Below are 17,769 nucleotides of genomic sequence, written 5' to 3'. Positions count from 1 at the left end.
CATAGATAATTCACCACACATCCATACACAAAAGAAGGCTAATGAAATCGTCTAAAAGCTGGGAACTACTTTCGATTGAGATGGCGGCGAAAGGGTTTTCTGTACAGCACCTACTATTCGTATTATATACAAGGAAAAAGTATTTTCACATTTGCACTTTGTATAATACTACTGTAAGATCACCGGCTGCTATCCCTGACACTCGACTTCGAGGTCTCTTTGCATGATGTTAGAAAGAGAAATTCCTTCCGTGTGGAAAAATTATACTGTTTTTATTATAATTAAACCTGACTTAAGATCTGTGGAGAAGTAGAGAAATGCTTTAAGTTTAAAGAATATGAGTCTTATGATAAATTATAACTTATCAGGGACCTTGTTTGAAAGTATTTACTTGGAAAGATCATTTCACAATATTCTTGTAATTCAGAGGAGTCCAATAAGGTCAAAAACGAAATAATGAAAACTCTGCACGTCTGCAGGTTCTCATTTCATTAGTACTTAAGGCTCAGGTAGTGTTCTGATAATTTTCGAGGATATAGTACCTTTTTGGAGAACATCTATTGAAATGTTTTCAGAAAACAACTTATGTTTGGAAGGCCGTCTTTTAAAAACATTTTTATAAAATCATCGTGTTTAGATTGTGTCTTATTCTTGAAACAACCTCTAAAGCAACGTGTATTAATACTAACAAAAAAAATTATACCACAGCAGAAATATTACATTTTGAAACAAGAAAACCTATGAATAACAGAAAAAAGATTTACCGCGAATATTATGGATGATAAAACATGTCAAAACTCATTAAAACGAAGGGCTAAAGAGATAAAAGTTGCTCCACAAGCTTGTGAGTAATAATGATGTTAGGTTTGATAATCTTTCGGTTTTATCCGAAATAAAAGACTAAGGGGTCGTTTGGTAGGAGGGATAGGATGGGCTAAATTATTAATCCAATGGGATTGGAATTAATCCTATATTTGGTTGGTGGGATAACTTTTTAATATCCCATCCAATCCCATGTAGATGCAATAAGGTGGGATAAGGTGAGATTAATAATCCCACATAAAGGGTGGGATTAGTAATCCCTTCTTATCCCACCCAATCCCATCTATATGGGATAAATTATCCTCCTACCTAACGACTCCTAACGATTTTGGTTGTCATTCAGTAATTTGATATTATCAAGATGTGATCCCAAAAGCGTTTAGTTTGGATAAGAAGAAAGGGTATATCAGAATGAATATTCAGGCCCCACCATTGGTCACACTCTTCTGATAATTTTAGGCCAAGAAGTTGATTGCTACTATTGTTATAGGCTTATTGGCATCAGAGGAAGAAAAGTATGCCTTTGAAAACATCAACAACTCACTAATAGCTATTCGATCTTTTAGTCCTGCTAATTACACACTAAAACGATGAGCACTCACCAATCCAGGTTACTATGCTTACTATTGTATGCATAATGACCTTGAAAAGAAAATCTATAAAAAGGAGGGGGAAAGCGTATAAAACTGCTCTCCTGATGCAATATCCAGATCTAGCAATCATTATATTCCATCGTAGATGCAGCGAGCAAAAAATTTAACAAGCACAAGACAGCAAAAAGACCATGACAACAGCTCAATCCCAAATTTTATAGGTGTTTGACCATTTCTATTTTACTTGACCACAGCGACATCAAATTCCTCATGAAGCAAATCCATGACTAACTCTCATCATGACTAAGAATCACATATGCTCTGACACTCCACCCCAAAAAACAAAAAACTTTCTCCGACCAAAATGTCAGTGGCAATAGAGGCTACTGCCACTGGCGACAGGAAGACGAAAGAAGGAAAACTGGAAGCACAATGCCTACTCCATAACAGCAACAGACGACCTGCAAACTAGATCAATTGTGCGCTTCACCCTATCACATAGACAAGAGCTACATGCTTCATCAGATCCATAAGCAGCATAATCAGAGAAGTGCAAGGACGGAAAAATCAGATTCCGGAGTACCCCACGCACCGGTCTTCTTGACCACAGGTCCTGAGAATTCAACCAGCGATTAATTAGGCATATAAAATAACTTAAAGGCATATAAGTTCAAATGACCCTGTGGATAAAGTAGATCACAAAGATGTATTGAAATGAGAAAACAGAGGCCAGACAACAGATGAAGAGCCTGTTTGGATTGGCTTATTTTAGGTGCTTTTAAGCAAAAATAGCTTTCAAGTACTTTTGTAGTGTTTGGGTAAGATAAAAAAAAGTTTTAAGGCACTTGTTTTTAAGCCAAAATAACAAAAACAAGTTATTCCTAACTTTATAAGCCCATCCAAACAGGCTCTAAGACCTTAAGAAGCGAAGTTGTCATAGCCCAAAACAAAATAAAGGAACCAAAACATGAGAGGAAGATGGTAAATGCAACTACGAGACACAATTCGACAACAAAGGTAAAAACTAGGTGCCTGACCCACTTTCATGTCTTGAGCACGAATAGAAGTACAAACTTTTTTTTTTCTTCAATTTAACCTAGTGCGCTAGAAGATTCACAAAAGAAAATCATCAATTGTCATACTATGTGACTTCAAAATTATAAAGAATACAAAGCCTGGAAGTATGTATGATTTCATGCCAGCATAATGAAGTGATGATAAACCAAGATACAAACACCCAAACTAAGCTTGACCATCAAATGTTACATGTTGCCAGGCACCTAATAGATACTCGATAAGATTCATATTTGACACCAGCATGTGTCCTTATCACCAGCTTGAGCGATACTTCAAGAGGTGTCTACAGGTATCAAATCATGGCTAGGAACCAAAAACTAAAGATTAATCTTTTCAGAAAGCATGCTTAGCCTTACGTTTAGAGCTTTTTATTTGCAAGTTTTTGGTGCAAACTGGTTTTTGACTATGTTGCTTGGACTCCACTTTTGGTGCCGCACCTGTGGGATCCATACCCGATCTGATCAACCAATTTTGGGTACTTTACCAAAACCGAGGGAGAAATCCGGGCAGATTCAATGATGAGTTGCTCGGACTCTCCAGAAATGCTGCCGCACCCGTGTCGGATCCTCCAAAAATACACTACTTTTGGAGGATCCAACACGCACCCGTCAATATTTTTGAAGAGTCCGAGTAACATATTATTGATTACAACAAAAGCTATGGTGAAACTGAAGAAATTGGAATACCTTGTATATAGAAATTTCTATATGACCCCTTTTCCTTTTATCTCCTCTTGATTAATATTTTCTCCTCAAGTTTTCCACATAATATCTCATAATTTAGGTTTTATAACTCTATTTTTAGATATTTGAATTATTTTAGCCGAATCCCCGCACCCTAATCCATACTTGGATCCGTATCCCCGAATCTTAAAATTTAGATCATGAAGGATCCGACCTCTAGATCCGCACCCGTATCGGACACCCGCACCCGAGTCTGAACAACTTAGGTTTTTGAACAGGATTCAGATTCCTTGTTATACATGAGGAATTTCACAAAATGTAACTATTCAGAGACACACTAGCTTAGTGCATTATCTAAAACAACTTATGCTTTTTATCCAAAAATCTTTTCACAAAGCACTAAATTCTTTTCAGTGAGAAAATAAATTGTGTCTTTCCATTGGTTACCAAAAAAAAATCGTCTTTCAATCAGGCTACAAATCCCCATCAGACAACTCTCTATCTTCTGAAGAAAGGACTATGTTTTCTACCAATAACTGAGAAACACGGCTTTTTTAGCTTTCAAACTTGGTGGATAATGGGCAAGCCCCTCTGCCCTCTCCACTTAAATACTAGACCTGCTCCACCAACCAAGTTTTGAACTCACCATCCCCAGCTGTACTGTCTTTACCATAGAACAAAAGCACTGGGGACTGGACAAAGACCTAAGTTCATCAGCATATGTAATAAAGCGCAACTCTTCTCCTATTACCGTGGGCCAGCATCATGAATAAACTTACAACTTATCATAAGCAAAAAAGAGAAAAAAGGCTTGGGCTTGGCAACTTCCAAAATGATCCCAACAACGAACCTCGAACTGCAAACTAACTTCAATGAAGCTACTTACGAAGAAAATATCAACCATAAGGGTCTGATATCAGCAACTTGGCGCACTAAACTATCAAAATCCCCATAACAAGATATGCAGCTAGACCAAACAAAGTAAACGTCCTACCCTTTTTGTGTAAGTTAAACTGTCTTACTTTTTTAGCACTTAATAACATGACCAGACTCTACAACTCAATAAGCGCCGTTCGATATAATAGTTATAACTAAAACTGCAGATAAGGGGAAAAAAAAAAGATTGTTAACTCAAACAACTTTCCTATCACTTTGATAATTAGGTAATATCTGCATGCATATCTATTACTATATCATTTTTTTTTTAATCAGTAACATGCACAATATCAATACCAATTCACCTTCCTTCAATTAGAGCAGCAATATAATAAATAATTGCTGACAACCTGAACGCTGGATTCTAAGCCATATTCAATGGGTCTAATAATCAAAGGGGTAGCACAGTCTAGACAAAACTCCAACCGTACAATTAAATTTTGATCCTTCAAACATGAGGTATATTCCTTCCACAACGTAAAATGACAATTAAACAGAATCAAGAAGCACAAAGAAGAATGCATACCACCGCATGGGTTTTTCTCAAACTATTGAGAGATTATAGGAGCTGCAGAGCTGAAGGAGTGCTGCTTGATTTGCTGCCTCAACATTTTCTCTAATAAGCTGTGGATATGTTCCAGGGGAAAGAGCAGCAAGATTCGCCAAGGAAGCCACCAAATATTGCTTTGGGTCATTCACTTCCTTCAAAGGGTCCTCTTCTTTCTTCCCAGCATTATAAAGATGAACAAAAGTAGCATTATAACCCACAGTCTCCCCAAAGTCCGGAACTTCTGGCTCCTCCGACACTCTCTCTTCCTCCGGTCTAGAGAGAAGAGTAACAATACTGTCAAGCATTTTGCCCCGAACCTTGGAATCCAATAATGTTGAAGATTCACATATTAGTTTAGTTGAAGCAACTGAAGTCAGCTTGAGTTCAACAGATCCTGTGATTAGCATGAGGTTAGGTACCCAAAATTGCTCCACAATGGTCTGAAATACATCCTTCTGAACAGCATTCATTGAAACCACGAGATTCTGTAACCCATGCTTGACCAAGAAAAAAGACATAAATATCACAAGATTCTTCAGAAACTTCACTGTTCTGCCATGCTGCAGCCGATTAAAAAGTGAAACCCAAATGTGGCCCACAAAAGGTGATATTACATCGTACCCAAGATTTTCAATAACCGTGTTGAGCACATAAAAACCTTGGTCATCTGTGCTGGGAGATGAAATCAGTGTATTGAAAATACCCAGAACATTGGACAGCCTGCCCTGCTGGTTAAGCTCATGGGGTGCCTTCCGAAGGAATGCTTGGAGCAATCGGACAAGAGCTGGAACATTTGCGGACTTTTTCCATGACTCAGGTAAAAGGAGAATCTCAAAAATCTGCACGTAGTGCTGAGGTAAAGGAGGTCTATTCAACTCAACAAGCTGAGCCAACAGCTGAAATGCATAAGGAAAGAATTCGCTCACATCATTAGCTAAGACCATCTGGAGGCTAGGGAAAAGGCTACCTTCAAAAGCAGATATAAGAGTAGGATCCCTCTCACAGGCTCTCCTAATAAGAACAGCTACTGATTCAAAGAGATAATGGTTGAAAACGGGATTCTTGGGGTTCTGGCAGACTCTGGTGAGAACATTTGTCAGACCAGTTATGCAAGCTGAGGCAACATCACGAGAAATTTCAGCAGCTCCAAGCACTCGCATGATACACTTCATTATATATTGATTCTCCTCCGATTCTGGCTTCTCCATGGCACTAAAAAGGTTAGTCATCAACACTAGCAAAAAAGGACTAATATCTGCCGCTGTATATCTTGCTCGTGTCCCATCATCTTTGACAAGCAACAGTTTCTCAATGCAACTCGCAGCATAAGAATGAACCACATTTGACTCTGAAGTAAGGAAGCGCACAACATCTGGAAGTAATGCCATAGCAACAGCCTTTGGCAGCTGATTTCTGAACATAGTAAAGAACTTCAATGCACCTGCCTTCAACATTGGAAAAGCACTCACATCCCTACTTTGCAACTCTGGTACAATAACTGACCCGAAAAAGTTCTCAACATCCACAAGATCAGTTGATACTGAACTACCACCTGCCTTTTTAGTGGCAAGTGAGACAACCAAATAGATAGCGCAATCCTTATATTTCCAATTTGCGTCTGGATTCTGAGAAAACAAGCCCAGACAATTTTTTATCTGAAGGGAAACCTTAGCCGTGACCTTATCTTTGTAATGCATGCCAATGCCCTTGAGTAGTTCACATGCAATCCTCCTCCTCGTGTCAAGATCACTCCCTTCCATATCCCTTCTAATAAACTCAATATAGTTCATTTCAAACAACTCCTCATCCTCGTCCCTCAGCATTACATTGGGAATAACAATACTCTGGCAAATCTGTTCCAAAATGTCATCTCTTTCAAACAAAGTATGATGAACACTAGTACTAACAGTGGTTAAAAACTTGATTGCAGTAACAGTAAGTCGTTCCCTACTAGACGATGCAGACGAAACCACAAGAAGACTCCATACAGCCTCCACAAACCCGCTTAAATACTTTTGAAACAATTCCTCCTCCTTCTCCATATAAAGACCAATATTTTCACAAACCGCAGCACGCAACCCATCAACAACAGCAAGGCCATCATTCCCACTATCCTCAAGCACGGGGTACTTCACAGTAAGATACTTCTTAAACTCAATCATCCACTCATCCATATGATCCTCGAAAAACTCGGGCAACTCTTGAAAATTCAAGGAATAAAATATCCTACAGCACAACCTCTGAGACTCTACATACAACTTAAGCGTCGAAGCATTTGCACCAGACGCGACAGCCTGATCGATCAAACTAACAGTCCGTTTAAACACTTCCAAAAGCGGCTTCGCAAAGTTATCAAGACAGTATTTCAAATCAAGAAGCAACTCATTCGTCTTAAACTGATACCTAAACTTCTTAAACAACGAATTAATCGTAGCCAACACACCGTTAACAGAAACATAATCATTCCCTCGCGTTAAACTATCGAGATTCGCAACAAGCTCAGGCAACAAACTCTCCCACGCTTTCGGGAAATCATGTTTCCCAATAACCGCCAACGCCTCACTTAACTGTGACTGTATCTTAGGTGAAGACTTAAGCATAAGTGAAACAATTAAGCTCTTAATGAGTGCTTTTTCCGGGTCGGATATCGGGTTTTGGGCCGGAACATTGGGCTCTCTAGGTGGGGACGGCGCCCAACGGGCTTTTAAATGATTTTTAAAGTTAACGGCAGCAGATTGACGGATCTGTTCGTCAACGGAAGGTTCAGCTACTAAATGAAGAACTACAAGTCCATAGTTAGGTCTATCGGAAGCTTCGGAAAGTGCATTTTCAGCTTGACGGCGTGGTTCGGGTAACGGAGAGAGTGTGTTGAGGAAGCATTGCGAGAGGAATTGTGCGGTTTCAGTGTTCCATTCCATTTTCTAGGGTTTTACGGAAGAGTATTGTATTGAAAACGTATAGTATATGGATATAAATAGGGTTTTTGGGGATTGAAAAGGAGGAAATGGAAATGGAGATTGAGAAGAGTAGTACCTTTTTGGAGCGATGGATTTGAGATTGTGGCGTGTCAGAGAAATGCAAACAGTTTGAACGACTGAGTGATTAGGGGGGATTTTTGGAACTTAAGCTGGTTGTTTGTTAATGGGCCTGGGCTTATGTTTTTTCTAATTGAGCCTCTCAGGCTTCCTTTTAGAAAATTTTAAAAAAAAATCTCGCAAGGCAAATTTAATTTTCGCTATGCAACAAGATTACACTTGTCATTTTACCATGCCTTACCGGTTCAAGATAACTTTGATAATTCCTTCACAAAGTTATGCCGGTGGGGGTATACTTTTAATGGACAAACTTTTGGCGGCCGGACCCGCATAACTAATTTATGGATTATGCCAAGTTCCGTCCATATTAGGGCAACTTTATGCGCCGGATCCGCATAAACTTTTGAAAATTAATTACCTAATATAGTTATATTATGTATTTAATTACCCACCATAGCTAATTACTATGTATTCATATACAAGGACAAAAATACTATCAATTTAATTACCTACCATAGCTAATTACCGTGTATTCATATACAAGGACAAAAAATACTATCAATCTCTTCTCACGTAACTCTCTCTCTCTCTCCTTTCGCGAATAGTATTGACTCCGTACTGTCCGAAAACTAAAGAAACTGTGTGAATTCTCCATCTCTAGTTTAATCCAAGTTGGCCTTTGTGATCCAATTCCAGTGGTTACAAGGTTTTCATTCATCACCGGCGACATGAATCCAGTATAGTCTCCCCCACCGCCACCGAAAACAAAGTTCCTGTCGGAGAAGAAACATTAAATCGGTAGCATATATAACTTCCGGCGACCACACCGGCCAGATCTAAAATGGATTTTCTCATATCTGAGCATGTACAACCTCCGTTCCCCCTCTCTTCTCAATTTCATGTTCTTCAGTGCAAAATCCAGAGAAAAAAGTGAGGAACTTGAAGAAAGGTTGAGGAAACTAGAAGAAGCTTCGGAGAGGAAAGCTTCTCAGATCTGGACGGATACCGGAATTCATGGCTTCTTCTCCTTATTGTATCTTAGATCTGAGTGTATTAGAATGTATTCGTTATTTTTTTTTCTTTGTATACATATGTTGTATTTTAAATCTGAGTGTATTCGTTATTTTTTCCTCTATACACATAATTTTTCTCATATCAAAACTAGATGTATTTGATTCTATGTGTTGTTTGAATGATCTATATACATATGTTTGTATACAATTTTTTCGAGTAAATACAACGTATTTAAATTTTGCATCTGCAATTTTGTTGAAATACATTCAAATACAGTCAAATGCATTCAACTTTGCAACGCCAATGGCAACCTTGCTGATCGGAGCTCGAATAATTCAACTACAGCCAAAACAAAAGGATATATCAATATATAAATACAATAAAACACACAGCTCCGTTGTGTATTTAAATGCACTGGAATACAATCATTTTAAAGACACATGTATTCAGAGAAATTAAATTTGCATGTATTCAAATACACATGACATCAGATAAGGTTGGATATAACTGAACAATATATTCAAATACAACGAATTTGCCATAAACTAGCTACAAATTGTAAATTGATAAAAGGTAGCTACTAATTATCAATAACCCGTAAAAGGTAGTTATTCTTGTAAGTTGCCCTTCCTTTTACTTCTCATGGACTGGGCTATAGCTACTGTCAAAGTAGCAAGTGTACGATAGCCAATTTTAGGGATGTAATTGCACGGTTTTCCCTTCAAACGGTTCGTCAATTTTTATCTAACCTTTTGTCCTATTTTTTCTTGAGCCGTGGGTCTTTCAAAAACAGTCTTCCTACATTCCAAGGCGGGGTAAGGTCTGCGTACGCTCTACCCTCTCCAGACCCCACTTGTGGGATTACACTGGGTATGTTGTTGTTGCCCTTCAAATGGACTGGTCTTTAAGCTTTTCCCCTTCAAATGGGCTGGTCTTTAGTTTTTTTCCCTTGAAAATCGAACTTACGCCTAGCGAGGCATAAGTTATTTAAGGGCGCCAGCATAACTTGTGGATATTATAATGCATGACCCTCTAGGCATAAATTCGATTTTAAAGGGCAAAATTAAAGAGCAGCCCATTTGAAGGACAAAAATTAAAGACCTAACACAAAATAGGGACAAAAGTGCAAATGACACTTTAACTGGATTGCGTTATAGCCACTGCGTCTAAGGGGAAAGTGCACGGAGCCAAGTGTAGGACCTCAATTTAAGACATAACCGAAGTTTATAAATTCAGGTGTAAAAAGTAATCATTTTTTATATTACAATTTAAACAGCAATTAACTATTTAAAAAGTCTCATAAAATGGTCATCCCACGCCATTTAGGCAAATGTTGTTATACCATTTTGTTGATCCATATAAATGTTCCAAATATTTTGAGTTTTTGACCTCCAAACATTGCAATCGATGGCCCATGAGGTTGGCTAACAGCCAAGCACAGTCAACTTTATCAACCAAAAATAACTCAAGTACCATATGTCAAATTATTACATTTAAAAGGAAATTAGCAATTTCGTTCATTATTTTTCACTTGCCGCGTGATCTTTTCTTTCTCAGTCTCTTGTTAGGTTAATTGCAGAAAAAGAGAAAGGACACAATAGTGGATTTGAGCCTATGAGTTTGCTATTTGAATTTTCATATTTTGATCACTGTTTTGTCTTGTTAAACAATGTGCTAAGCTTTCTTCATTGTACTCATCCTTAAGCTTAATTGATACGTGACAACGGTAAATAATGTTCGTCTCATTTAGCTGTACTAGTACTAGTTTTACGATAAACGTCATTAGATATTATATTTAAAACAACTCTTTCTGTATAGGTCCAACCAAAACCCAAGAAGAAACAAGGGCTGACAAGTAAGTTCTCGGACACGTCCTTTGGGTTCAAACTTCAAATAAATATAGTCTTGTTAACAAAGAGCCTAAAGCAGAAACCAATTCAGGGACTTTTACATGATCACGTAGGCTGAGTAAAAACATTATCTGCAAATACCAATTTACAAATTTGCGCATTAAAAATTCTGTAGTACAAATTTGTTGTATACTTCAGGGTAATACAATTCATATAGTTGTATACCCGGAAGGTATACAACGGTACGATTAGTTGAATCCAACTGTTGTTTACTACTATGTTAAGCTAGAAGCATATTATTTTATAGTGTGTAAGAAGCATATAGTAAAGAATTTCAACATTGAGTTACAGAGTCTCCTTCTCCGTTAATTGTTACATATAGATGGATGCTGTTGGTTCACATTTGAAACTACTGGCATGCTGTAAACCATATTCTACTTGTTCAGCATTGAAGTTAATTTGTTAGTATTATTTATCAAGTGATGATTTTACTTCTTCATATATACACAGTATATATTGTTGTAGAAGTGGTACTAGCTAAACCTATTGTAAGGGCACAGTTTAAAACATATAGGTAAACCTATTGTAAGGGAACATTTAAAACATATATAATTTTTAAAAATTACTTAAAATTTAGCTAGTTTCGGATAACATCAAGACAATCTGTTGTTGTTTCTAATTCTTGTAAACCATATTCTACTATTTCCTCATTGAGATTAATTTGTTATTGTTTATTACTTTTGAGATAGGGAGTCAGACTACCGACTCGAAGCACTGAAGTTTGAATCTTCAAACTCGTGATTTTTAATTTCGATCTTGTATATTTGAATTTCCTTTTGAGATGGCTAAACTTTTAACACTTCAGTTATTCGTTAAAGAAGTAATTGCACGGTTTGCCATTCAAATGGACTAGTCTTTAATTTTTGTCCTTCAAAATCAAACTTATGCCTAGCGGGGCATAAGTTCTTTAGGCGGCGCTGACATAACTTGTGAATATTATGATGCGTAACTTATTCCCCTCTAGGCGTAAGTTCGATTGTGAAAGACTAACCCATTTGAAGGGAAAAAAATGAAAGACCGGCACAAAATAGAGACAAAGTGCAAATGACCCTTCTTTAAATGGGGTCCTAAAGCGGTTACTTGTGTACTTGCTCCATTCATTTAAGACTTAGACCTGAAAGTTGAGCTTGAATGAGTTTGCGTGGTTTTTCTTTCAAAGGTGCGGTCTTTAATTTTTGCTCATCCCCTAAAAAAGTGATCAAAATATTCTATGCTTCGATTTCAACCCCGCCAAAAAAAAAAAAAAAAAAAAAAATTCGCAAATATGCAAGGCTTTCGCGAATCCTTTGCTTTAAAAAACATTTGCCCAAAATTAGGCTTATTTGGGCAAAAGCTAGGCCTAAAACCCTAATTTTGTGAAAGTTTGTTTTAAGGCAAACCTAGGCACGGCGCCTAATTTTGAAAATGTCTGTCTTCAGGCAAACCTCTGCCTTAAGGCATAAGTTTTGCCCGAATATGCTTAATTTTGTTGCGAAACTCTGTCTTGCGAATATTTTTTTTTAATGAGCCGGGGTTTGCATCCAAAACCTCGGGGTATTAAGCGAAGGACAAAAATTAAATACCAACAATTTGAGGGCCAAAATTAAAGACCACCCTCCGAATATTGATAATCGTGCCAATTGCCCAATGATACTGACCTACTTATAACCCACCAAACGATTGGGGCTTTTAGGGTTTAGGCCTACACATTAATTTTCTATGGTTTGAAATTATTCTATTGACATGGCGCCCCACGTAGCACTTCAAAAGATATCTACCATGATACCATCCCACCCCAACCCCCTTTCTATAAATTTTTGTTTGACAGATAAACTCTCAGCTTATGATTAGTTTATCTCACCTCACATTTAAACACATTAGTATACCTTGGCCCCAGCATTTGGCTGAAAACGACGAAATCTCCCTTGAAAAGAAAATATGCCATACAGTCGCATCATTTTTAAAGTAGATCTGCGTTCCAGTCATCAATTGATTGTTTGACAAAAGTGGATAATCCATTCAAACAATTTATTTCAATTTGTTTATGCACTTTGCTTTACATACTTTATTAGGTTCAAGTCTATATCACACCCTTGAATCCTGTTGGAAAAATATTAGAGATATCACATTAAGAAGAACAGATAGCATACAAATAAAGTATAGTAATACCAATAAAGATAAGACAAAGTTGAAATTGGAAAATCTGGTGCAAGGCACGCTATGAATGGCGTTGTGCGAGAAGTAGATTTCCGTCGCTACCCTGGTGCAAATAGCGAAGTCACGTTCTACTTCCACGATACAATGAACCACTCAGGAATTTTCTAATGTGCACTCAAATAGAAGTTCCAGAGAACCCTTTCAATATCTCAACTGCTTTTATAGGAATTCGGAATAAGAAATAAAACGGACTCTTGAAGAGAATGAAATGATCAAGAGTCTAAAGATCTATAACTGTTGTTAATTAATTTTCTGCAATGGGATAGGTACTTAAAGAAAGTGCAACACACCTTTTCATGAATGGATGTACCCCTTATGATTGGATGACACATTTTCACAATGAATAGGTGTATCCTTTAGAGAATGAGCAACACCTTTTCACAACATATTGTGCCTTTTCAAACGGTGATTTTAAATTTTGAATCAATTCTAAATAAATTCCAACAAATTCAAAATTTATATTCCCTCAAATCCAGCAAGTAGGCTACTAATGAGCTATGAACACGTGTGTCGTCATCGTTTAATAAGTAGGACGGGAAATAATTAGCTCAAGCATGTAGGACGTGTGCGAAATAGGACGTCTAAGCAAAGAGCTCGAGCAAGTAGGACGGAGAAGCAAATAACTCAAGCACATAGGACATTTAAGCAAATAGGTGAAACACATAAGTGAAGCTAGTCGGTCGTCTACCTTTGTCTGACGTCTCATTCATTTATGAATCTCATACCTTAACTAGAGTGAACATTTGCATACACTTGTACTCTTAGGCAGCAACTATAACCTTATTCTTCCACAATCAAGTAACTTCGTCGACTTCAACTTCGTCGTACACATGTTGAGAAGTACGGGGTGTTAAATTATCCCCCTTTGGATCATTCGTCCTCAAATGAGAAGCGTATCTCAAGGAAATACTATCTTATGGAATTCTAACACATTACTTGCGCACATAGGGCACAGTCGATATGATAGAGACTTCGCGGTTACTTATCGCTCTGGTCGGAATTGCACGAAATAAAATGATCTCTTAAAGCATAGCTCTATCGCACGATCTAGAGTATGAAAGAAGGGTAACATTTCCTAAATGTCTTGTAGCCTTCCAATTACAAGTGTGGCGTGCAACACCCATAAGTGAGACTCTACTAGACACGGCCCCATAGACTCCCCACGACTGAACTGCTCTGATGTCACTCAAATTGCCTGATAGTATATTGAATTGCTTTACATGTATTTCCAAAACAGAAGTACTTCAAATTTGCCGTAAACAAACAATATATTACCTCATTATAAGCAGACAAAATGTCTGCGGTATTTTACATTTGCATGCAAAAATGTTTGAAGTTTGAGACTACAAATTAAGCTTAAGCTAAAAATGTATGAAATTTGGGATTATCAGGCCATACTTTAAACATAAATTCTAAAGTTTACTTGCTTCACATTAAGTGGTTTTTAAAGTTAACGGCAGCAGATTGACAGATCTGTTCATCAACGGAAGGTTTAGCTACTAAATGAAGAACTGCGAGTCCATAGTTAGGTCTATCGGAAGTTTCGAAAAGTGCATTTTCAGCTTGACGGCGTGGTTCGGGTGACGGAGAGAGTGTGTTGAGGAAGCTTTGGGAGAGAAATTGTGCAATTTCAGGGTTCCATTCCATTTTCTAGGGTTTTACGAAAGAGTGTTATGTTTGAAAACGTATAATACGTATAGTATATGGATAGAAATAGGGTTTTAGGGGATTAAAAAGGAGGAAATAGAAATGAAGGGATGGAGATTGAAGAGTAGTACCTTATTTCGAGCGATGTGATGGATTTGGGATTGTGCCGTGAGAGAGAGATGAAAAAGTTTGAACGACTGAGTGAAGGAGGGATTAGGGGGAGTTTGGAAAGGAACTTAAGCTGTCTGTCTGTTAATGGGCCTGGGCTTATATATTTCTAGCGGTCCTATCACGGAAGTAATTGCACGGTTTGGCCTTCAAATAGACTGGTCTTTAATTTTTTGTCCTTCGAACTTATGCATATCGGCATAAGTTTTTTTAGGGTGCGGGCATAACTTGTGGATCTGCCTTGCGATTTTTTTTTTGTTTTAGGCTCGAACCCAGAACTTTGAAGTATTAGGCGAAGGCCAAAAACAAAGACCACCAATTTGAGAGACAAAAATTAAAGACCAGGGCTTTTGAAGGACAATCCGCACAAAAAAATGAATATTTGGTTGACCTCCAAACATTGCAATTGATGGCCCACGAGGTTGGCTAACAGCCAAGCACAATCAATTTTATCAACCAAAAATAACTTCTTCTTTTTTTGCGCGGAGTGCCCTTCTTTTGGGCTGGTCTTTATATTTTCCCAACATTTATGACTTCTTTAATTTTTGCCCCTGCCGCCTGTTTAATGAAAGTTTTTTGACGAAATTATCCTTACCCCATTAAAACCCTTTCTATTTCGTTATTTTCCGTTTTTTTTTTTGCTTCTTCATTCCTCCTCTGTTTGTGTCTCTCTTATATGTTCGGAAATTTAGGTACGAATTTGGATCTTTTGCTTGTTTCAATATTTGTTTTTATGTTAAATTGTTGTTTGTTGAATTGATATCTTTGTCTTCGTTGTTTTTTATATTTAAAACTATTTTTTAATGTGTTTTGTTAAAGTCTCTATGAGCCGTTTGGATGCTTAAAAAAGTAAATTATGAAACAGCTTATAAGCCAAAAAAAAATAAGTTGGTGTAGTCCAACTTATTTTTTTTGGCTTATAAGTTGTTTTCGCCTTATAAGTCGCTTTAGATAAGTTAAGAGCCAAACAAATCCAATTAATTTTTTGGGCTTATTTTTTAAGCACAAAATGACTTTAAGCGGGTTTACCAAACAATCAAAAAAGCTGAAAACAGCTTATAGGCAACTTATAAGCCAATCCAAACGGGCTCTATATGATTTTTTGAACGCTAGTTTCGTTCCCCATGTTATATCTTGGTTTTTTGAATGTCGTATTATGTTGTTGCTATGTTTTTGTTGATTTTGATATGCGTTTTGGTTTTCTCTGTGTTGAATCTTTGAAGTTTTGCCTGTGAACAGTTGTTTTAGGTTATTGGTGTTGTGTTTGTTTAATCATCTGGTTTTTATGAAGAATGTGTTTGTGTGAGGCAACATATGCTTGTTCCGGCAATTTTTGCTTTTTGGCGGGTTATGCCTATTCCGGCATAATTTCAGGACTTAAGTTAGTTTGTATGTGTTTTGGTTTTTTGGTGTTTTTTTGTTAATAATGTTGGTTTTTATGAAAGTTTATATGTTTTCCTGATTATAGGTTTTTGTGTGTTGTACCTGTTAGGCTAATTTCATGAATGAAGTCATTTTGTACGTTTTTTTTGTTTTCAAGTCATTTGGTGGTTATCCTAATTGAAATTTGCTTACACCGAGCAATACTCCATTTGAGAAACGGTTGAGTTCTGGGACTGATATATACTGTACTGCAGAAGAGTTAGGAGTGAATTAATTTTTTTGTTGTTTTTTAGTGGTGACAATACTGTAAACATATTTGTGTTTTTATTTAAGGCAAGTGTTATGTTTTTATGTTTCCCCCTTTTTCGAATGATGGTTATTATGTTTCCCTTTTTTCGAATGATGTATATGTAAATTGATTTTTTATTTCTGTACATATAATGAAGTTTCACTTTTCAAACTTTACTCTATTGTAGTCTACCTTAACCGGCAGAGTTTGGGTTTTGAGTTTTATTCAAAGAAACTTGGCCTCCTCCGGCATACTTTTGCTATTTATGAACATAAGTTCTACCCCCTTCCGTCATACTTCTAAAATGGGAGTAACTGTTTTTCCTAAAAATAAAAAAGATAATGAAAAAGTGACTCTTGTTCCAAATATCTCGAATAAGTGCTACAGTTACTTCCAATTCAAAATGTATTAATTGTTTTGTTTAAAAAAATAAAGGAAAGAAAAACTGAAAAACTCTTTGTATTTTTGTCAATAGTAGCAACAGTTACTCCAATTCAAATTTCACTAACTATTTTTGGTTTTGCAAAAAAAACTGCAAAACTTGTATCCTCATCCAATAGAAATCCAAAGAGCTTAATATGCAAAAGTCAAGCCAAATGAGCTTGCCTCCTCCGGCATACTTTTGCCCTTTGTGAACAGAAGTTCTGCCCCTTCCGGCATACTTCTAAATTGGTACTAACTGTTTTTTTTTTCTAAAAATGAAAAAGATAATGAAAAAGTGACTCTTATTCCCAATATCTCGAATAGGTGCTACAGTTACTTCCAATCAAAATGTATTAATTCTTTTGTTTTAAAAAAAAAAAAAGGAAAGAAAAACTGAAGAACTCTTTGTATTTTTGTCAATAATTGCAACAGTTACTTCAATTCAAATTCTACTAACTGTTTTTGGTTTTTTTAAAAAAAAAACTACAAAACTCCCTGTATCCTCATCCAATTGAAATCCAATCGTTTTAACAGTTATTCCAATTTAAAGTCGACTAATTTGAACTTCTATATAAAGCCGCTATGCCTAGAACGACAAACTTTTATTCTTGGACACTTACATTATACCTCATTCGGTGCATAAGTTTTGTCACTGGTTAAGACGTGCGCTTTTAAATTTTGTTTTGTTCAATATATATTTGCCCTCTCTTCGTTTATTTTACTTTTTCTTTTCATTTGTTCATTTTTTAAAAACGGTTGAAGCGATTCTTTGTGACGTTTCCTATATCATCTTTATCGCTTTTTGGATTGATTCTCTTAGTGAGGTTCGAATTTCATCTGTAAGTTATTAGTTACTATGTTATTACTTGTGGCTAAGCTATTTCCTTCAATTGTTTGTGTCTGTATTTTATTTGAATAGGGTTTTTTGTTTTTTTTCTTCTTTTATCTTTTTCGTAATGCATTGTGTTAATGTATTTTTTGGTAATGTTTTTTTTGTTTTTTTTTGATTGGGTTTTTTATTTTGTTCATGTAAGGGCTAAATC

The 17,769-nt window shown here is 36.6% G+C and overlaps 1 protein-coding gene across 1 annotated transcript; it reads right to left on the bottom strand.

Annotated features, from left to right (window-relative positions):
* Positions 1-1,533: 1,533 nt before the first annotated feature.
* Positions 1,534-7,773, bottom strand: LOC132055483 (exportin-2). Its single transcript, XM_059447336.1, has 2 exons — positions 4,638-7,773; positions 1,534-2,028 (listed from the first exon to the last, which is right to left on the bottom strand). The coding sequence occupies exon 1, from the start codon at positions 7,577-7,579 to the stop codon at positions 4,655-4,657; it is 2,925 nt and encodes a 974-aa protein (XP_059303319.1). The 5' UTR covers positions 7,580-7,773; the 3' UTR covers positions 1,534-2,028; positions 4,638-4,654.
* Between the last annotated feature and the right edge of the window lie 9,996 nt (positions 7,774-17,769).

Source organism: Lycium ferocissimum, chromosome 5 (assembly GCF_029784015.1).
Source record: "Lycium ferocissimum isolate CSIRO_LF1 chromosome 5, AGI_CSIRO_Lferr_CH_V1, whole genome shotgun sequence".
NCBI lineage: Eukaryota > Viridiplantae > Streptophyta > Magnoliopsida > Solanales > Solanaceae > Lycium > Lycium ferocissimum.
This window is presented reverse-complemented; position numbering and strand designations above follow the sequence as displayed.